The sequence below is a fragment of the Anarrhichthys ocellatus genome, unplaced genomic scaffold, assembly GCF_004355925.1.
Source record: "Anarrhichthys ocellatus isolate YVR2014 unplaced genomic scaffold, GSC_Weel_1.0 scaffold52, whole genome shotgun sequence".
In the NCBI taxonomy this organism is placed as follows: domain Eukaryota; kingdom Metazoa; phylum Chordata; class Actinopteri; order Perciformes; family Anarhichadidae; genus Anarrhichthys; species Anarrhichthys ocellatus.
The window spans coordinates 1679872-1701180 of NW_022280082.1; the positions used below are offsets into that span (position 1 = coordinate 1679872).

General features: G+C 41.2%; 1 protein-coding gene across 5 annotated transcripts; it reads right to left on the minus strand.

Annotated features, from left to right (window-relative positions):
- Positions 1 to 4297: 4297 nt before the first annotated feature.
- Positions 4298 to 21123, minus strand: flvcr2b (FLVCR choline and putative heme transporter 2b). Of its 5 annotated transcripts, none has more exons than XR_004213570.1 (10): positions 19989 to 21123; positions 16288 to 16429; positions 13522 to 13662; positions 11822 to 11889; positions 11375 to 11478; positions 10678 to 10788; positions 9149 to 9254; positions 8261 to 8372; positions 5818 to 7528; positions 4298 to 4911 (listed from the first exon to the last, which is right to left on the minus strand). XR_004213570.1 is itself a non-coding variant. In XM_031870333.1 (10 exons), exons 1-10 carry the CDS (start codon positions 20601 to 20603, stop codon positions 4846 to 4848), a joined length of 1521 nt encoding a protein of 506 aa, XP_031726193.1. In that variant the 5' UTR covers positions 20604 to 21123; the 3' UTR covers positions 4298 to 4845. The 5 variants fall into 5 exon arrangements, 4 of the variants coding, with proteins under 4 accessions (XP_031726193.1, XP_031726192.1, XP_031726194.1 ...); XM_031870333.1 differs by having other exon boundaries at positions 7473 to 7528; XM_031870332.1 differs by having other exon boundaries at positions 4298 to 5966; positions 7473 to 7528.
- Between the last annotated feature and the right edge of the window lie 186 nt (positions 21124 to 21309).

Genomic DNA, 21309 nt, shown 5'->3' on the forward strand with positions numbered 1-21309 from the left:
CACCATGACATCGTGTTATTTAAAATTTTAAATAATTACAGAGGAGGGATGCTTAATGAGATTTTTTACTGTTTCAAAAAACAGATTTAATATATGTGAAAGTATTTCAGATGAGGGCAGTCTGCATAAAATCGAAATCATCCTTCTTCATGAGACTGAGATGTAATACAACCTGAAGAGTTGTGGCTTCTTTGTGTTTACTGGAGGATTTTTATTCTCTTTCATTTCATGCCTTAACTGGAATCTTCTGCGTGCGCCAATCATTAACAAATACCTCTGGTGGGTTCAGAATAGAACACCAAACATACATTTTCTATGTTTGGTATTTCAAACATTCATTATAACGACAGGAGGAGGCCCCACGCAGACCAACACAAACACGTCCGAAGAAGACTGACTGAACTAAGAAAATGAGAGAAGTCTTTATTTTCTCTGTGGAGAGAGGAAGAAGAAAACACGGGTACCAAGCACAGCTCCTCTGGCACCGAGCCACTGCTGAATATCAAGAATCAGTTTACAGTTGGACTTCGTAGCAGCACCTCCCTTCTCTGCAGTCCATCTGTGAGTGAGTTATATTCCTCCAGAACGTGCATGGATGAGGTGCTCGTTTAGCAGCCTCCCCAAAATACACAGAGTGGCCATCTGTGTGTGACACACTCTTTACCACACTTACTTGTGTTTCACTTTCATCTCCCTCTCTTTCAACTTGCAGTTGCTTCGGCATCGTCCTTGTCAGCTAAACCTCCTGTTTCTGTATTTTTTTTCTCATCTCTATAAAATAATAAAATACTTTTTTCCATTTCTATTTTTCTGCTGTGCTTGGGTGCACACAGCTCCCTCTTAACTACTCTCTTGTACGTGGCCAGTACCATCAATCTGTGCTGTTTGAACAGGTAACAAATGTAGGAGGCACTGTGTCATGGGTGTGTTAGTTTCAGCTCCAGCTCCCGCCCCCTCCCCACCCACCCCTTCTCCAGTTCGTGCTTCAGGAGTCTGATAACTATCTGCGCTCCTATGCTAACTAGTGGCGTTTTTGGCAAATTGATGGTTTAATTTTAGTTTCTAACTAGTAGTGAGAAGGCCTTCAATCTAGTCCATAATAGTCCCTAAATCCAACTCGACATAAACAGCATACAACTCATTGCACAATGCCTTTTCCTCCCACCGCTCTAAACAGAATAACTACAGTGTTTGTGATTTTTGCAGCGTATTTTAGGGTGTTGGGTTTGTGGGTGCAGGATGGATCATGGTGTGGATAGTTGATAACATCTGAGAAGAGCCAGCAGGCCGATAGAATCAGCCGCCCTCAGGGGCAATGACGTACTTCATCATGCAACAGCGTTGCAAAGTTAACCATCATGCCATCGAGCCTCACAAGAGAGAGTATTCAGTATTCGAGGGCAGCGCGCCATGAGAGTGAGGCACACCATCACCCATCCTGTGGTAATGCTGGTAGTAATCTGTCACATTAGCATTTCTTTAAGGCGGTGAAGGCTACCCATCTCTGGGAGCGGTGTGACGTGATGATACATGCTGCTTTGTGAGCTTGTGGAGTGCCATGCCCGTTACCAGAGTTAGCTATCCTTTGAGGAATAGCTTGACATTTTTGGAAAACAACACCAGTCGATGTCTTGTCTGGAGTTGGATGAGAAGATTGATACCACTCATATGTCCGTGCGTTAAGTCTGGAACGTGAGCCTGGAGGCAATAAGCTTTAGGGATATTGGGTCAATATTGAGTAGCTGGATCGGTTGTCAGTGGCAAAGGATCCGATCTGTTCAATTCAAATGTTTATGTACAATATATATCGGAATTTTAATTTTTGTTAAAGGTTTGCCCAATTTGTTGATGCATTAAAAGGTTTACACTTCAGGGGTCAGTCAGGAAATGTGTAAGTCAAGCCTGATGTTGCTTTACAAGAACGATCCCAGCTTATCAATTAAACACTGGTATCAATCTGTTACTCCTTATCAGCCAATACCCAAAGCCAAGGAACGGTTCAATCCTCTTTCCAACCTCCTTCACACCAGCCTTTATCTGCATTAGGAGACATGCTCTTTGAGTTTCAATGCAGACAAATCAAGCAACCAAAGGAACGACAACAAATAAGCAAAAACAAAAAGCCCCTTTGTAAGTAAGAACCAAGTGACCTAACTATTTGCATGTACAGTAAGTTCTTCCAAGCAGAGCTATGCCATATGCATACAAGGGGCCTTATTCAAACATCCATCTCTGCATGTGGGTGGGCAGGCTTTCAGGAGTTTCCCCATGGGAGCCTGAGGTCACACCCTGCTCGTCCTCATCCTTCGGTGACCTTCCTGTCTACAGTTCATATATTCCACATTAATAAAAGGTCATAAAAAAAGGAAACTCTGCAGTGCAGCATACTGCATAAACAGTGTTGACATTACAAATGACTGAAAGGGGCATGATGTCATCCGTGTGCATCCTCGATACAACCAAACAGAAATCTTTTCTTTGCATTTCTCCTCTTCATACTTCTCTTCAGTACTAAAGTGTTAGAATAACAATAGCAGCATCTGAGTCATGGATGACTGGCAGCTGTAAGAGTGCAGAGGATGGTATTTTTATGCCATCCTAGCAGCTGGATCTTATGTTAATAATCTATAGATCTACATGCAAATGAACCTCCGATGAAAAGTCATGACAGAAACAACCAATGTATGCCAAGAATCAGTCATTAGCTAACAAGAGAACAATGTGATCATGAGAGAAGCAGTCAAATGGGAGTACTGGCCTCAAGTCAGGATGATCTCATAACAGAGCTGAGGCAACTTTATCTCTACTTATGCCAATGAGAAGTTTAATGTAATTCATTCAAACCAGGACTTTGCTGTGTTCATTTTCAAAGCTGATTGAATAACAATAGAACAAATCATAATATGGCACTGGGAACACACATTATATCCACAACGGACTGACGATTATGTGTTTTTTCTCTCTCTTGTGCCCCTCACCTGGATCCTTCTGTGCTTTCTTGTCCCTTAGAAGAGTTTGAATGTAACAATGCGGCCCCCATGTGGCCAAGAGAGGTACCTGTATATGATCCTGTATTTATTTGTATAGTACTAAAAGAAATGAATGGGATCAGGATAATAAGTTTTGTTTCAAAACCAGAAAAATCCTACTTAAATAAAATGAATGAGAAACAAAAAAGTACAACGTGGTTACTCTACGGACGTATGCAGAGAACGGGTGGCTCAGGTGACTCAACTAAAATCATAAAACTGATTTACTAATGAATTAGGTCTCTAGCGACAACACTGCTGTGGAGATCTCCCTTTTTTTGTTATTATTGTGAACAAGGTTTTTTTTCATACTTGCAAGCAGTAGGCCCTTTCCCAGTGCACTACAGAACGCAGTCAATAGTCTTGGGGCAAGTATATCAGACATACGTACATCACATATATTAATTTCTTTATAAAAATCCGATAGGTAGCCATCGTCTCCAGGGGCCCTCTTGGACCTCCTGCAGTGAAATCTCATTTTCAGTTAAGTCCATAACGAGGAAATACATCTTTATGGTCAAGAGGAATTATATATTTAGTCTGCTCATTTGTGTGTGAACTAAAACATTCAACTTAGTGAAAGGGAGAAGTTAAGGGTGACACACTCTCCTACTAACTCTCTTTCTCTCTTTTGAATGTTCACATTGTTTTATAAAAAGTGAGTCCTGTATAGTGTAAGTAAATGTAAATTTCTTGACTTATCTAATGTATTTAAGAACAATGTATACTGAAACCATCAAGGCCTTAACACTAGTTTGGAACTAAGGGCCTCTCAATAAGATATAGGGTCTCTAACACATGCATTGCCTGAATGCTTAATTAATTGAATCATCACAACAAGGTGAGCCTAAAGTCTTTGGGGCAGTTGTCGAGTTTGTAATCCAGCCTTGGATAAAGTGAATTTCAGTCTTTAGAAACAAGGATATGAACTTTTTTTTAATCATTAAATAATTCGATTTGACGGTCTAATAAGACAAAGTCTGCAGATATAAATCCTGTGACGACTCCTCCACTCCATCAGGTGTCCCTGGTTATTCCTTCTCTTGCAGGATCTGGGTTGTCAGCCTCAAGACTTACTGTTCAAAAGTTACAGGCCGAAATGTAAAGTTATTTTTTACAACAGCAAACATTATGCAAGATAATCGTTGTGTAAACTGCTGTGCGTGCGTCTGCGTTTGTTTACAATGATCGGTGGCTTTCAGTCAGTTAGTTTCACCATGAGATATAAATTGTGATGTAAAAACATGTGACCAAATAAAAAAAAGACACTTTATAAAAGTTTTATTTCATGTTAAACAAGTAAACATGAATAGTGTTAAGGACAATATTACACAATTGTGTATAATTAATATTTCATCCCTTACTGTGGATTTAAATATGCTGCTGTAAAAACTAATTTAATCACAAAGATCTCCCAAAATCACTCTCAAGAACGTCGATACTGTGTATGTATATATATATACATACTGTACATAAACTGTAAACTCAAAATACTGACTTGTAAAATTGTTGAGGCATACCATTTTACAGATTTCTCTTTCAGATATAGGTTTCAATTTACAATTAAATATTAAAAAGAATATTTCTGAACGTTACATTTTTAAATGCTCAAATTGTGCATTATCAGATTTAATTCAGCCTTTTTTTTTTACTTGTTTTTATTTATAAATACTTGCATCTAACAATCTAACTCTTCTTAGAAGGGAAGTGGGTCCAACGACTTCCTGATTGTGTCGTTCTATACGTCACACTGCAACAGGACGGAGATCATGGCGCTTTCCAAGGCTGGTATGTTACCGTTTGTGTGTTTTTGTGTTTAAAACTTGGCTTCCTTGATTATAGAGGCTGCAGCCAGGCTCCCATTGTGGCAGTCGGAGGGTCCCTATCAATCAAAACAGGCTTGTTAATTCAACCATTTTTATAGATTCAGCACAGAAGTTGTCTTTCGTCTGTAGATTTTAAGTTGATTGGTGGCTGAGTCCGAGAATTCATCAAAAACTGTGACACCCATATTAAAAACCCCAACACGTGTTCAGCTAAACGCGACAGTACATTATGTCCTTCCAATGTGCTCAATCTTTATAGACAATCTTTATATACATATTGCTACAAATGAAGATAACATGCGACTGAAAAGAGCCCAGATGATCTTTTTTACATCATCTTACCTGTACACGTCTACGGCTGTTGCTTCCGGTTACTGATAGACGTAAGGTGCAAAGGACCAAAGATAGCACCAAAATGATCTATTCAACTGCTGAAGCCGCTTCTGTAAGGCTGGCTGAGACTAATAGCTAGTCCTGCACTTCTCAAGCGGGTTAAGGCACAAAAAAGCAACTTTACATGTTGATCTTCTCATAAGCTTTCAATCCTTAAGGTTTATTTTCTACCCTGCATCTCTCTCACAAATGTGTCCGTACCAGGGCCCTACAACTGAGGCAGCTAAATTGAAGTCAGCCATCATTCATTTAATCATTTACACCTGTGCTTTACATGTCAAAATGTCTCCTCTGGCAAAAAGGCCATATGGATACATTACAAAACAGCACACAAATAAATAAGACTGTAGTTTTATACATGATGTAGTTTCCAATCCAAGTCTCTGTGTACCAACATGTAACAGTCTCTGAAACAAGCTAAGTGGAATCATTGTGTGAATTGAATTCAGTGTGATCGTAAGAAACAGAGTGAGAGACAGCAAAGGCAGGTTCAACAGTGACAGGTGGAAGGGTTTGCAGCGGGTGTTGGTGAATACTGACAGTGTGTGCTGATTGTTCTGTGCGCCTACCTTTGTGCATTTGCGTGTTGAGCTAAGATTTGAGGAGATTTTTTGTTTTGTTTTGTGGAAGCAGAAAGGTTTATTGATCAGGGTGTCTCCGGCTGCTGGGAGATTAGCGCCGTGCCTCCGTAGTCTTGTCCCGACATCTGCCCCTCCGCCTAAAACAACAGCTACCCATCACTTCTCATTCAGCGCTTATAGAGGCGTGAGTCTCCAGTCCTGGATGAAGCTGCTGCGACAGAATCTGATCTACCAGGCAGTTTTATAAATCCCTTACTGAACCATGCTTGAATGAATCCCTTCTTTTATAACCGAGTAAAATCACTTAAATCATTCTTAACGTTCAAGTAAAATCCAGCTTGGGTGTATTGCTTAAAGGAATAGTTCAACATTTTGTGAAATATGTTTTATTTTGAGAGTAAGTTGAGAAACCACTAAGTGGTATTTTTCCTCGGTCTGTACCTCTAAACACCCACACAACTGTGAATTGGCGTTTTTTACACCTAGGTATTTGTACAGATTAAAAAAACAAGATATAATATAATTACTGAGCTTTAGGGAAAATGTTGGTAGGTGGATTTAGTTCCATTCGAAAGAGGCAGACTAGCCGTTTCCCCCTGCTTTTACTCTTTAAGCTAAGCTAAGCTAAGCTAATCGTCTGGCTCTACACTAGCTTAGTGTTTAACAGACAGACACGAGAGTGGCATCGATCATCCAACTCTAACTTCTCTCTTTTTGAGTATATCATCTCTGTTCCTCACTGCATGTTTACATTGGATGTGAGGAATTTGAGTGCTGGTTTCCTCATGAGTAACTTCACCACAGGCCTTGGAGACTCACACAGGCATAAATAATGACAATATTGTCCATGATCATGTCACCTCCTGAGGGCAGCATTGCAGGTTATTTTTCCAACAATCTGCTACCAAAGGCGGGCAAGTTATTCAGTGGTGGTGAAATAGAAAGGCATGCATTAGGAAAGAACTAAGACAGCATGGGTTAAGAACAGTAGGTAAATCACAGGGATAAAGCATTAATCGTTGGTACTATCCAGACAAATTCAATAATCTCCTAAGATATGCGTTAGTTAATGCATTTCTTTTATCATGCAAGCAGATGCATGCTCTGTTCTATAAAATACAGAAGACTGAGAAAGATGAAAACAGCCCAATGTGCAGCAGAGGCAGTATCGGGCCATATTCACAAATATATGAATGTTAAATTGGGGCAGGCATGCAGGCTGACTCAACGACAACAAAAATAGACACAATAGGGAACAGAGTAAGTAAGTTATTTCTGGAGCAGGACAAGACACATGTGACTTTTGACTGCACTTTTGACTTTTTTCACAGCAGGGATTTTGACTCGTCATAGTAGGAAAAGCACAGGTTTTGCTAATAACATTAACAATGGCTCTGTTCATTCAGATGTCTGGTAAGCTATGGGAGAAGCAGACAATGAAACTGAAGCAGCTAAATGGAATTCAGCCATCATTAATTATACTATCCACACCTGTGTTTTTCCTGCCTTGAGGATGTCAAAATGTCAAAGTCATGAAAAAAAAAAGGCTTATTTCAAATTATAATACCACCACCATTGTTCCACTTCAGCATCCACAACAAACAAACACAGCATAACACCCTATTTCTGGCTTCAACACTTACTGCAGCTTTGGCCATCAGGTTTGCCTTTTGTCTCCGCAGATCAGACTTAATAAAGCCTACAGAGGAATGACGACAGAGAACAGGTAAAGCCTGCATGAGATAGTGTAATAAAATGATAAAAACAAATGATTTAATGACGGTGACTGTCCAGTAGGGGACTCTTGTGCACAGACACATTGCAGTATATACAGTAAAACACCATGTTGAGGATTTCCCAAGACTATGGAGAAAAAATTGCAAATCTATAGAAAATACAGTATGTCGAACACAAAACATGCATCCTAACTTACTCTTAAACTTTGCGTTGCAAAAATTATGAAAACAGCTTGGTTAACCTTTAACCTCAATTTCCACCACAGGAGAATGTTTCCCAACAAATAACCTTTGTGACTGAATACAGAGAGAGCCAGTACTGTATATAGCTCTGCGGTATATCAACAAATCATAGAAGTGGCTTTCTCATCAGTTGTGGCTTTTTCACAAAGCTGCTCTTTTCCTTGAAACTGGCATGACAGCCACAAGAAGAAGTCCACTCATATGTCTAAATGCTGAGTAACTTACAAAAGACGGTGAGTCAGTCTGCTGACCTTTGTAGGGGAGAAAAGTTAAAGTGTGTCTGGTATGCACAATCTGTATTGCTTCAGTGGCTACTGCATTTTAAAATAAAGTTATAAATTGCTCATAAACCGCTAAATGGGCCATGCAAAAATATCTTAGTGGCTTTTTATTGCCTGAGGTGGCAAATGTTACTCTGCACAGCATGTGTGTCACAGTCAGAAAGGTCTTACCTGTCATTATTGCGCCGATTAGAAGAAAAACACAGAGGAAGATGTTTCCTGCCAGTGTGCCGAAGCGGTCCATGATCTTCCCCTGGCAGATGGTGAAAATAATGCCAAACACCTGTGCATGCAGAAGACAATGCAATAGTTAGGAACACAGCTGGTGCTTGCATGCACACAAGCACTGTCACGGCCGCAATAAAAGAAAGGTTTGTGCAAAACAAATGTTCTCTGAAGCACTTCATCTCTACACAAAAATGCTGCATTCAGGGAAAGCCTGAGTATTATGGAATCAGCTCTTAAGCGGCCGTTTCACAGAAGTGATTTGTGAATGGTGGCAGTGTCATAATTCATAAATTGTCACTCTGAAACAAGAAGGATATTTGTCTGTTGCATGTTGCAGATTTGGTGAAACTGGTCCCAGGTCTGCAAGGAACAAACTCATCTGCAGACTTTAGCACATTTTACTGCACAGATTCTGCTGTTATTGTTAATATTTGTGTTAGTGTTTGAGGTATGTATTGTTTTCATGTATGTACCCAGGTCTCTTTAGAAACCTGCAATGGTACCGAGTGACTGTTCAGGTGAAAGAAGGCAAATGACTCACTGATTTCTGTACAACCAGTAAAAACCAAACATTTCTTCTCACGCTATCTCTAGTGGTGTAACGGATCACGGATCGATCCGTGATCCGTTCGGATCACGGATCGATCCGTGATCCGTTCGGATCAGCCCTCACGGTTCGGATCAACCCTCACGGTTCGGATCAACCCTCACGGTTCGGATCACTCGTGAACCGCGGATCAATCGAGTATTTTTTTATTTTTTACAGTGTAATCATCATAGTGTGTATCTCTTATTATGTTTTCAGTGACACTACGCGTCATTGAGCTGCACCTGTGCTGAACAGTTGAGGAGTCCAGATGAGGTTCCCTCCGACTCTGGGTACGTCAGCTCGACTGCAAACTCAAAGCCCAACGGCAGGTAGCCCGTCATGAAGAACCTGGACACACATACATACATACATACACACATATATAGCAGCACAGAGACACACAGTAAACATCATTGTTAATTATATAGAAGCACAAGCTGATTTAACCTCTTTTTTTCTGCTAAACCACAACATTTCTTGTACTAAATTGATCTAATTTCAATATTACAGCCAGTATTTTGCATGAATGGGTTAATGCAAAAACACACCTCCTATACAGACTCTGTCCAGTGATGTCACTTGCCTCTCCCTCTTCATAATAACTTGCAAGTCCTCTAAGGATTGTAAGCCTAAGCTACTTATCTGGGTATCTATGGTTTAATGACAATGGCGATGCCGTGCAGGAACAACAGGCCCTTCCACTGAAGTGATGACAGGCAAACTAAATGACAAGGTTCGTACATGGCAACAGCACCAAAACACATCAGCCTGTGTCACATTTCTTTGACATTTACATGCGCTTCCTCTGCCTATGGGTATTCTTTGATAATAAGAACATAGATCCATAGTATGTATATGTCCATATAGGGTTTATGTCCATCAAGAGTAAGGGATAAGATAGTGATGCATAGAGAAACAGAAATTCTTATCAAAAACAAGAAAAATACTCGGGACAATGCTTGTACACACTGGAAAAGAAATGTTAACTTCATGATTTGAATACCAGGAATTCCTGCAGGAACGTGGAGCTAGCTGGAGCTCATTTAGTGTCCTTTAACAATTCAGCTTTTCTTTCTGTTTGAGTTTGACAGTTCAGCCTGAGTCACATGAATGGTGTACAATGGCTGGCATGCATGCCTGTGTGGCATGTGTATCTTGTAGGCATGCCTTCACAGAAAGGGCGAACCCAATGTGGAACGGTGCCACTGAACAGGTGTAATGATTTCACAACAGCCACATAAAAGGTTAAGACTGCATGTGAACGTCCTCCTGGCAACAAGATCTGCTTTTAACTAACTTGTAGATCATTTTCAGGTATAAAGATGGAATTCATAGTAGCTCTACAACCTTCATTTTAATGCTTTGTACCCACATTACTGTGATGCTTGTAATGTAAGGCGTGTATCCGCACATTGTTCGTTTCCCATGAGCAGGAGGCTGATCACCTCCGCTCTATATACTGTACACTGAGTTTATGAAATGGGTCAGCGTGTAGCGAGGCACATCATCCTCTTCGATCATCTTTGATTTATATTGGTAAAAAATCCTGTGGTGAGCCTCTGTATAAGAAATGTACAAATAGTTAGAACTTAAAATGTGATGTTATTTAGCTCACTCCAGCTTGCTTACTTAGGATCGAATCCATCTTGAAATACATTTTTGGTTGCAAATATTTCTTTTCTGTTCCTTGACTGAACAAATTAAGTGCAAAAACATCCTGAGATCATAGTACTTCTATACCCAAAAAAGAAAGAAATGAACGAAAAAATACCCAAGAGCTCCAGCGGTGATGAAGACCACCCAGAGGTGTCCCAGATTGAGTGTAGCAGCATAGACTATCATCCCCACCAGAGACATGAAGTACACTGCGAGGGTCGTCTGCCTGGAAAAACACATGAAAGACATACAACAATGAGCACTGTAATTCATTATCATGGCAAATTCAGAGTACTGCTGCATTTTACCTCTCCGCGTTACAGTAGGCGCTGCATCTTCAAAACTCAACATGATCACAGCTACTAATTAAAATATGTATGACAGTAAATCAAATATGTGGATTACACAATAAAGCCAGCTTCCCATTCTCTCTTTTTGCAGAACAAAACTCTTGTAAGTTAGACCGGTTGACTGAAACCCCCCCATAGGGTGGACACTGCTGTCACAGCCAAAAGGCCCACAAGGTCAGTAAGATCGCTGTTGGAGCAGCATGCTGCACCTGGATAAACAGACAGAGTCCTGACAGCCAACACATAAACACTAAACAAGATCTGCAGCGAGATGAGAAGCATAATGACAATAAACAGATACGAAAAAAAGTTGGTGCACCTGTGTAATGTCGGATAAAATCATGTCAAAAACAACTTTGCGTCCCTCTCTGTGAATATTTTCCCAACACTGGAAAGTAAACTGTCCTTCAGGGAGGAAATAAATGCTGTTCTTGTACTTTTCCTTTCTGACATTCGCCTTACTTGTAGGTTTTAGTTTTGTCCAACCAAATGCCGCAGATGAGGGAGCCGACCATCCCCGCAATGACAATGGTGAGGCCAATCCTCCCAGCATTCACCTCTTCTCCCTAAAAGGGTCAAGGAAGACGGGACATAGATTAGTGACCTGATGGCACATTAATCTGGTGTCACATTTTTCATTTCTCTACAAAACCTACTGATATGAGAGTAAAATCTAATCAACAGCTTCAGAAGGCAACATCATTCCATAAACACATATTTAGCAGCAGCCGGTATTGATACTTCCATAAAGAAAAGTATTTGCAATGCAAAATATTACAGCTGAACCAGCTTTTCAAGTCCTGAAAATGTCAACTTGTGGGAGGTGCAACAAGGGTTTTGGGGAATACAGCAGATAGTAACACTATACTTTATGTCTATCCACATACAGACGCAGTAGGCGGGACTTACAGCGTAGTGCTCGATGATCATGCGGTTCAGCAGGGTGCCGACAGCATAGAAACAACCCACGTTCAAACCTGTGAGTTGGGAAATAATGTCAAACAAATTCTGCACACCACGACCCGCAGGACAAAAAACATGTTTCATAACATTTACGTGACGGAATCATTGAGCGGACTTCCTTAAGCGAATTACGAAATACTCTAAAGTCAGCAGTCGAAGGGTTTTTGGTTTGCAGTGGTGTCAAATTAACCTAAATCAGGCTGGTTTCCAAAACAGAGATCTGTCCCACACCAAGGACTTCTATAAAAGGACAGGACAGCACCGAGTGTTTTTGTCCTTGAACAAAAGAGAACGTCTGCAACTCAGACATAACCTGCACAGAAAGAACATTCCCCTGCATAAACAAGCACTTGCAAATATGACTGTGTAAATACGTTAAGTTGACAACAACAAGATATTCAGGATCAGCAGCTGCAGCTCAGTTAAACATACAGGGACAGGTGGAGCTGTGGCCTGCAGGGCAGAGTTACAATCACAGGTAAATCCGATAGCTCCAGACCAACAAGTTACTGAGGCTCAACAGAGAGAGAACTCAATGCTATAACTGAAAAACACTGAACTGTCGGTATATGTGATGTCTGATCTGCATAGTTATCCTAAAAATCATATTGCAAAAAGACAGCAGGACAGAGATGCATACAAAAAATAACACTAATTCTAGTCACATGAATTGTGTCATGAGAAATGAGTCGGTGAGGTCGAGCGAGGTGAAAGGCTTTCCATAAACAGGTCACAGCTGTTGGACTTAAGTTGCTGTGACACGACAAGCTGGAAAGAAACTGATTTCATATCTCAGAAACCTTTACCTTCATAAAATGCTTGACCTTTAGGTCAAATCGATTATTCGTTAAACATTGTCAGACTATACTCAAACTTTGAACCTCCCCGAGACACATTCACTCTCGTGTCTACGAGTCCTGAACAATGATTTCTATGACATTTATTGATTTGATAAACTTGTTAAACTGCAGGGCGTGTTGGGGGCTTTCTTGAAAAAAATCAATTTGTTGTTCAACTATGGAATGCCATTTCATTCAATATTAAATAATTACATGAATAAATAGGGCTATGAAATAAATAAATAAGACAATAAATATATACTGTAAATATAAGTACATAAATGAGTCAATGTAGTTCAATATATTACTACGTCTTTGTTTAAAAAAGGAAATTTATAAAGGACTACTTTTATTTATTTATTTATTTCAGGAGACTTATTTCGCTATATTCAAACGAATGGGACGTGGTTCTCTCATCGAGTCAGATCAAAGCACAATAATTAGTTTAATGTTTTTCTCAAAGCATCACTTTCAGATGAAAAAAAACTCTAAAAACCCACCGTGCACTACCTGCTCAGCACCATATAACAGACATACAATGTTAGTGACTAGCTGGTGAACACAGTGGAGCATTTAGCAGCTGAAGAGAAAGAGATTTCCCTCAGAAGATGGTGGAGACCAAAAGCAGAGCTAAAAGAGAGTGAATATTGGACCGACATTCATCAGATGACCATGAACATGACTTCACATGAATGATAATGTCTGGAACTTCTGGATGTGTAAATAAGCGACTGTTTGCTAACAATTAAAAATCACAGCACAAACAAATGACTCGGCTATTACTGTGGGAGAAAGGTGATGACTAACCGTACGTGACGATGAGGAGGTTGAAGGGTCTGTTTCGGAGAAGCCTCAGAATGGAGGCGGTGTAGGAGTAGTGCTCTGGCGGGATGCTACGAGCGGTGGCCTGGGCCTGAGTCGGAGGAAGTTTAGGACGCTCCTGGAAGACTGACGGAGAGACCAAAACCAATGTTTAATGCAGTGAACACACATAACAGCAGCTGCAAACGCTAAACTCAGGCATATAAATGATTAATGCCTTCGGAGCCTCTTCATTCCTTTGGCACCCTCGTCATTACAAGCTCATGTTGTTCTCATGGACTCTGTTCAAACCTAAAGAGCTTTAGTTCAAATTATAGATTTATTTTCACTTTGGAGCCACAAAAGGGCAAATTCTAGAAAAGGGGAATATTGGGTACATTAAGGTTACTGTTGGACATCATGTTTCTCCACTTTACACAAGGAAAGAAGGGTACAAACTGAATGTGAGAGGGACATGGAGCCCAGCATTGGAACAGGACACATTCAGAAACGGCCGGACAGGTCCAGATACGTACAAGCTCAACACACCATCTTTTGGGGGCGACAACTGTGACGACGTGACCCGTTTCCGTTTTTCTGCTGCCTTCGGGCGTCATGAGGAAATACAGATGTCCGTCTTTGTGGTTCTTGGAGCTGAAACCAGCCGTTTCAAAATCAGACTTGACAGTTTGTGTTCATGTCCAGGTCTCACTAATCCTTTGAGACAAACCGACTCTTTGGCTAATTAATGATCTCAGCTACATCTTACTACACGTCGTTGTAATTTAAAAGAAAGAAGAAAGAAGTTTTATTCAAATACTGTACATTTCTTTGAATTGTTTGTGCATGCTAATTTTTCTTTACCACCCCCCGGTACTTCCCCTTATTCAGTCAACCAGATCCACTCATATATCTTTCTATGTGGTGAACTTTGGCTGGCAATTCGTTTAGAGGAAGATAGCAGCCAAAACGTCTTCTCTCTCCACACTTTGCACACACTTGCAAATCTCTGAATCCTGGGACTTTGTCTGCCCTGCTGACTCACAGGCCTGTTGCAGGCTCACAGATGGCCCTGCCAGCAGGACAACCCTCACACATGGCATCTTGCATGCATGCGTGAGGGTGCGCTATGTGTGCGAGTATATGCGTCATATCATGAAACCACTGTGGCCAACTGGTGACAATTATCGCGCTGGAGTAACTAAGAGAAGCAAAAGTCACATCCATTTGCCCAATAGAATCTATCGCATGACCAAAAGTGGGTGTATTTAAAATATCCATCGGTCTTTCTCTTGAAACAAACAACACTGACATGCTGTACGTGGTGCCACTATGGAATTCCTTCACAAGCATGCTTTTGTGTTTCTGAACGCTTACGAGCGCAGCCTCCCTCCCCCTGTCCCGGCAGGACAACAGCTTTTTCATGAAACTTGTTTCTCCTCTCTTACAACTACCCAGCCTACTGTTCTCTATAGAAGAGCACTACATACTTACAACCTCCTTTGTAATTGCATTCTGCAGAGACATTTGATTATTCTACATGCAGGCCAGATTGTTAAAAGAGGATAATCTGAGCCCTGGAGGTACTGGTCCCGAACATTGAATGAAAATTCTTTGATTGATGCAATTAGTCTGTTTTTATGGTGTTTTTAATTTTTGCTGTTTTGTTTTTTTTAAGTCTGTTATCTGTGTTATGATGTGGTAAAACTTTTACGATGCCATCTTGGACAGGACACCCTTGATGAAACCTCTCAATGAGATAATCCCGGTTGAATAAAGGTTACATAAACATAAAAATAAATAAATAATTCTGACTAAACTCCCTCCCTATGATTCTAGTCTTCAATGAGAACAGACAGAAAAACAAGTGTGATTTTCAACACGTGAGGTGCTAAATGGGCAATTAAAACTATAAACTCTGAGGGAATCGTTGGAAAAAAAACCAAAGAGGGTCAAAGTTCATTGGCAGCAGATATAAAGCAGACAAGAACTCAGCATTTTTCCAAACAACTCACATCCTGCTCGTCACGTCTGTCAAGTTCCTTTTACCAGAAAATGTCATTTTGTGATCACAGATCCTCCATTTCTAATATATCTAAAACAAACATATACTTGACAAAATAATATCCCGTTCAGTATGCTGAAGCACTCACTTTTGTGCCTGTTCCCGAGACATTGCTCCTGTCCTTACTTGTACCACAATAGTAACTATTTTGTGAATTTCCCCTTCAGGGAGGGCTTTGTGTTGGCGCGACCATGCAAGTCAGCACTTTTCTTGTCCCCTGAATGGTGCTTTTTGTCACAGTGGAAGTCTGCTGTAAATTAAAACCATCATGAGGAGGATCCACTGAATAAGAAAATCCCACTGGCCTGAGCGAAAGAAGGCCCAGACAAAGCACATGAAAAAGTCTGAGTATATTTCTGAGGGATGGGATGATGTCATCTTTGACTTCATTCGTTTCACTCACTTGACTGCTTCACTGACCATCTCGCCTCTCTATCCATTCCCAACAACAAATCTGCGGTTACACGGTGCCGTAAAATCACTTTTAAAAATAGCATTTAAATCCAGTTAATCTAGAGTTTATGTAAATCCAAAAACTGAAACTATTCATGGTGTCTAGCCGTGCAGAAAGTTGCAGTCTTATCTGCAGAGGGTTTAAGATATCCGGCGCTGTCTGCATGGCTAGAGAACACTGGAAGGAAGTATGTAATAAAACACTAGTTTTGTAATGTGGACAAAGCCTTTATGCGCTACATGACAAATCTTACCACAGACAACAAGGATGAAGAGTAAGGTAGCCACTCCTGCTGTGATGTAGAACATGATGCTGATGTGGTGAGCCAGCTCGTCCATGTCGTCCACGTTAGGCACCAGGATGGGTGGAACAAGGAACCCGATGGCAATACCCAGCTAGAAGACAATCAACACATACAACATGAATTAAAGACAAACAGTTTGGAGGTGACCACACATTATTGTTTCATAAGTAATATCAAATCAAGGATGCCTTAATGCCATGTTTTCTATATATCACACAGTGACTGAGTGGTACCACAACATGTATTTAGGGGCTATTATTGCTTGTTTTGACAACAATTCAAGTCATTATTTGGTTTAACTATACATTTAATAACTTTATGACCCAATTGGTCTTAAAAAGGTAGCTGGGAGCAGTATGAATTTAACAATCAACTGATATCCTCTCAAGCTCTGCTACAACTCATCTGAAACTTGCTTGTGCAGGTTATTTAATTGTCAGTCCTCTCATGAAACATACCGCATGAGACTGCCAACAAAAAACAACTTTGAATACATGTTGTCTTATAACTACCAAATCAGGTGGCTTTATGTTGCAACAGCATCTATGTCATCTGAATAATTCAACGCAGAACTTCACAATTGTGAAAGTGTTTTTACATTTAAACAGCTAAAAAAAAAAAAAAAAAGTGCGGGGAGGTTTCAGCAAACAGTTCACACAATTTTCTCTGGACTCTCGCACCAAGACACTAGAAGTCCTATGTGACTCTGGCATCCAGCAGAGCTGCATAATCTACAGACAGCTGCCTCACTATGTCGACCCTGCTTTTAAATGAGACATTCAGACAGACCTGGTTTCCCACAACTCCGATGGAACAAGCCGTGGAAACCTCTTTCTCTCCAAACCACACTGAGGCGAGGTAAGAAGGAATACCAAGGACGAACACGGTACCCACTGAGCACACAAACTGGCCAAAAAAGGTGACTGGGAACAGATTGGGACCGGCACTACCAATCTTAATCCAAGCACCAATGCAGTTAAAGGCCGACCCAACTAGGACAACTTCCCGGATTCCCCTGTTCTCCAGTAGCCACAAGACGGGCACAATGAGCGGAATGTAAGTGAGCAGGTAGATCATGGACAGCCAGTCGATGGCCAGTGAGTCAATGCTGTAGAAGCGCATGAATATGTTGCGAATAATGCCGTACTGAAGCCACATGAAGGCATTGCTGGCTGAGACGGCGCTGAAGAGAAACAGCATGAACCAGCGACGGTGGTAAAGTTTGGTCTCAGCCTTGGGGACCAGCTCTGCCCGGTCACTCTGCACAGTCTCGACGCCAATGGAGATGGCTCGGCCCAAAGGTCCTGGAGTCCACTGCATTGAAGCAAGGCCCGGAGCGGGATTCTTTGCAGCCTTGGACCACGGCCATTCTTCACCACCGAGTTCAGAATTTGCATGGTTGTCTTTCAAAGTATTGTTTTGTGGCATTTTGACTGTCCTAAAGTGGGCCCCTGGAGCGTGAGAGGTGAGAGTTCTGGAGATTTCGGCGCTTGTGTCCTAACAGCTTGCTGCCCAGCGAGCAAACTGCCTGTAGTTGAAATATGTTGTTTTCTCAGAGAGCGAGCACAGCTGGAGTTACTATTGTCCTGATCCACAACTCAACTGCATGTGATGGCATTGAGCCTCTACACCACATGTCCACATATTTATCACCTTCAGTCCCATCATGTGATGTTAATGTAGGAAATCTTCCAATTACACTCAGACCTGGTGTTACCTCTGTTTACTGTTCGATTCACAAAAAAACAGACACATTTATCTGTTGAACTTTAAATAACTAATTTGAAGGATTTTGTGGTTCTAACAAGAGGTTTAAGTTTCCAAGTCTTTGTTATTGATCACCTATGGATCTCTGTACTGTTGAGGATAACACCTAGAGTATTTCTTTCCGCCAATTATTTTGTACGCATGCCGTTTAAAATGTAGAATTTAACTTTTTAGTGTAATGTCTTTGAGGTATGACTTACTTGCACTTATATTATTTCATAAAGACAATTGAAGAGACTAATATGATGACGTGCTGATATAAAGGCAGTAAGGATGCAATAAAATAACCTGCGACACAACCAAACTGAGGCCTCTTTGTTCGGATGCACGATATCTAGTCCGGTCAATTATTATCAAGTCCTTGAAAATTGTTTGTCACGCACAAATGACAGGAGACAAGTAAAGTACATTTTATTTGTATAGCGCCAAATCAAGTCGAAACTGTATTCTTTAATACATCTTGGAAAAAGTTTCTGATGTTAAGAAAATGAGCTCCGATACCTCCAAGTATTCTGGCTGTCTGAAGGTGTCCGTGAATAGTATGAAGGAAAATGTATCAAGGCGGTTTTGATAAACCGGTCTGAAGACCAAAGCCTTGAATACACAAAGATCACAAGTAGAAACCGGAGGATTTGTTGTTGACAACATGCTTATTAGATGTCCATCAGAAAGCCCACAAATTGCTCTTACTTTTTAAAACTACATCCAAAACCCCAGTTTGTGCTCTGGGTTACACACAGCTAATTATCCACTTAGCGATGACTTCTCAGTGACATTTTACTTGGAGTTGTAAGTTGACTCAAGTGTTGTTTGTTTGGTGTTAAATATGATGCTTGAGAGCTCACAATAACAGCGGCACACGATGCTGCTCTTTGCACTCCTGTCTGCTTTTTTGGCTGCTCGTGTGGATTTAAAAAGTGCCCTGCTGCCTCTAATTAAGCAGAAATACACAACAACAGTTACTATTCTGTATGTGGATACAGTGGAAATAAGTCAAATTAGCAGATAACCCTCACAAGTCACAGTCAGCGATCCAGAAAACAGTTTCCACAGGTAATGTCCTACCGCACTGCGTGTTTAACATGGATAAACTGCACCAAGTTCAGCCATACTGGTCAGTTTTTGGACATATTACAAGATTCTGCCCTCCTTTTTTGCTATTACACAACATGTGTGGAGCAGCCTTGCCAGAGGGACCTGGGGGCCTCCGGATCGGCTCACATCTTAAAGACATACCTTTTCAATCAAATTAGATTATTCCCTTGCTGCTTTTTAACTCCCACTATGATATTGGTGTTTTACACACATTTGGATCCTTTATTAGTTTGTTTCTTACAGACATCTTGTTTACATCTAGGTTTTCCTTTTTTTCGTACCCTTTCCTCGGTCACTATTTTCACCATGAATGAGGGCAAGTAGATAAAGGTTAGACCACCTGAGGACAGGCTTGAAAGAGAGGTTGTTCCTGAGCCTTTTCATCCTGTGTTTAATGCTGGTAAATGATAAGTGACTGTGAATTGACTTAGTTGTATGTGCGGATAGATGTTTAATGTGTGTATAGCATTAGATAAACTGTTTTATCTTCATCTCTCACTGTTACAATTACAATATCTTCATGAAAAGGTATAATTGAATCAAGGTGCACACTGGTTGTCACTTCTTGCATGCTGGTTCACTGCTTGCCACTCATTCTCTCACATTCTAAGCAAGCAATGTTGTGGCTTGAACGCATTGGGCACCTGAACGTGCGTAATTACGCAAACGTTCCAAATATATCTGGAATTGTCCGCCTGATCGCTGGTTAATGGGGCTATTGCATAACGTTTAATACGTGATCAAGTAGGTGAAGAGATATCTTGGCCTATTTACTGACTCAGCCTTACCTGATTCCCGAATACTCCGATGGAGCAGGCGGTGGACACTTCCTCTGAACCGAACCACACTGACGCGATTCTCGACGGCATCCCGAGGATGAACACCTGCGCGAAGGAGCAGGACAGCTGTCCCAGAAAGGTGACAGCGAACAGGTTGGGTTTGACGCTGGCCACTTTGATCCATGTGCCTGCACAGTTGAGCGCAGTGGCCACCAGCGCGATGACCCGGAGCCCCTTTTTGTCCAGCAGCCAGGTCACCGGGAAGATGAAGGGAATGTATGTCAGCATGTAGATCATAGACATCCAGTCTATGGTGAAGGCGTCCACGTTGTAGAACTTCATGAAAATGTTGTTGATGATGCCGTACTGTATCCATTGGAAGGAGTTGCACAGTGAATATGAGCTGAACAGGACGACAATCATCCAGCGCCGTTTGTACAGGCGGGTGGGTTGCAGCGCTTCGCCGCCGGGTTGCAGCGCTTCGCGGCCGTCTAGCTGACTCGGATTGTCGGCGCGCGGAGCGGCGTCACCCGCCTCCAGCTTGACATGGTTCTCCAAGTCCGTCTTGGATTGATCCGCGTCAAGTGCAGCGTCTCCTAACGGCACCGCTTGTTCCTCGCTCATATTAACGCAGTCTGCTAAATATACTCATGGAGTATAAACTTCCCACTCAACTACTGTGGGGTTGAGTGGAACAAACGCAACACAACAAACGTAACAGAAAGTGGCTGAAATTCGCCCTGTTTCATGGGTAAATACTTTCCGATCTGTTAACAGGCCTACAACTTCATGTTTCCTTATTAAAGAAGAAGTTCAAACTAAATCATAGGCTGTTTCAAATCTCCAGAATACGTATTAAGCAAGTAGGGAGGGCTCTACAACTTCCAGTTTGAGCGGCATTTCCTCCCCGGTTTGAAGTTAGTTCCGTAGTCGGATTTGCGACCGAAGCCTGTGAAAGTTCAATAAATTAGAGTGACAGAGAAATAATAATTATGATTCTTTCAGTAAGGAGCTTCCGTGTATTCACACGTGTCAACTCTCCACCCGGACTTAGAACTACTTTGGCATTGAACAAATCGGTCAAATAAGGGCGGAGTTTCAAAACCTGTTCTCTGCGGTATCTAAGCAGCCTGCAACACTGAGATAATTCACATATTCACACCCTGTAACGGACTTCAACGTCGGCCAGTTCTTCTGAGATATAAACTCTGTAGTGGAATTTCTAAGACACCCCCCTTATTATTATTATTATTATCACAACTACTTCCAAGTTTAAAACAAAATGCACATATTAAGTTATTTATTTCGCCCACTTGCCGAATAATTATGG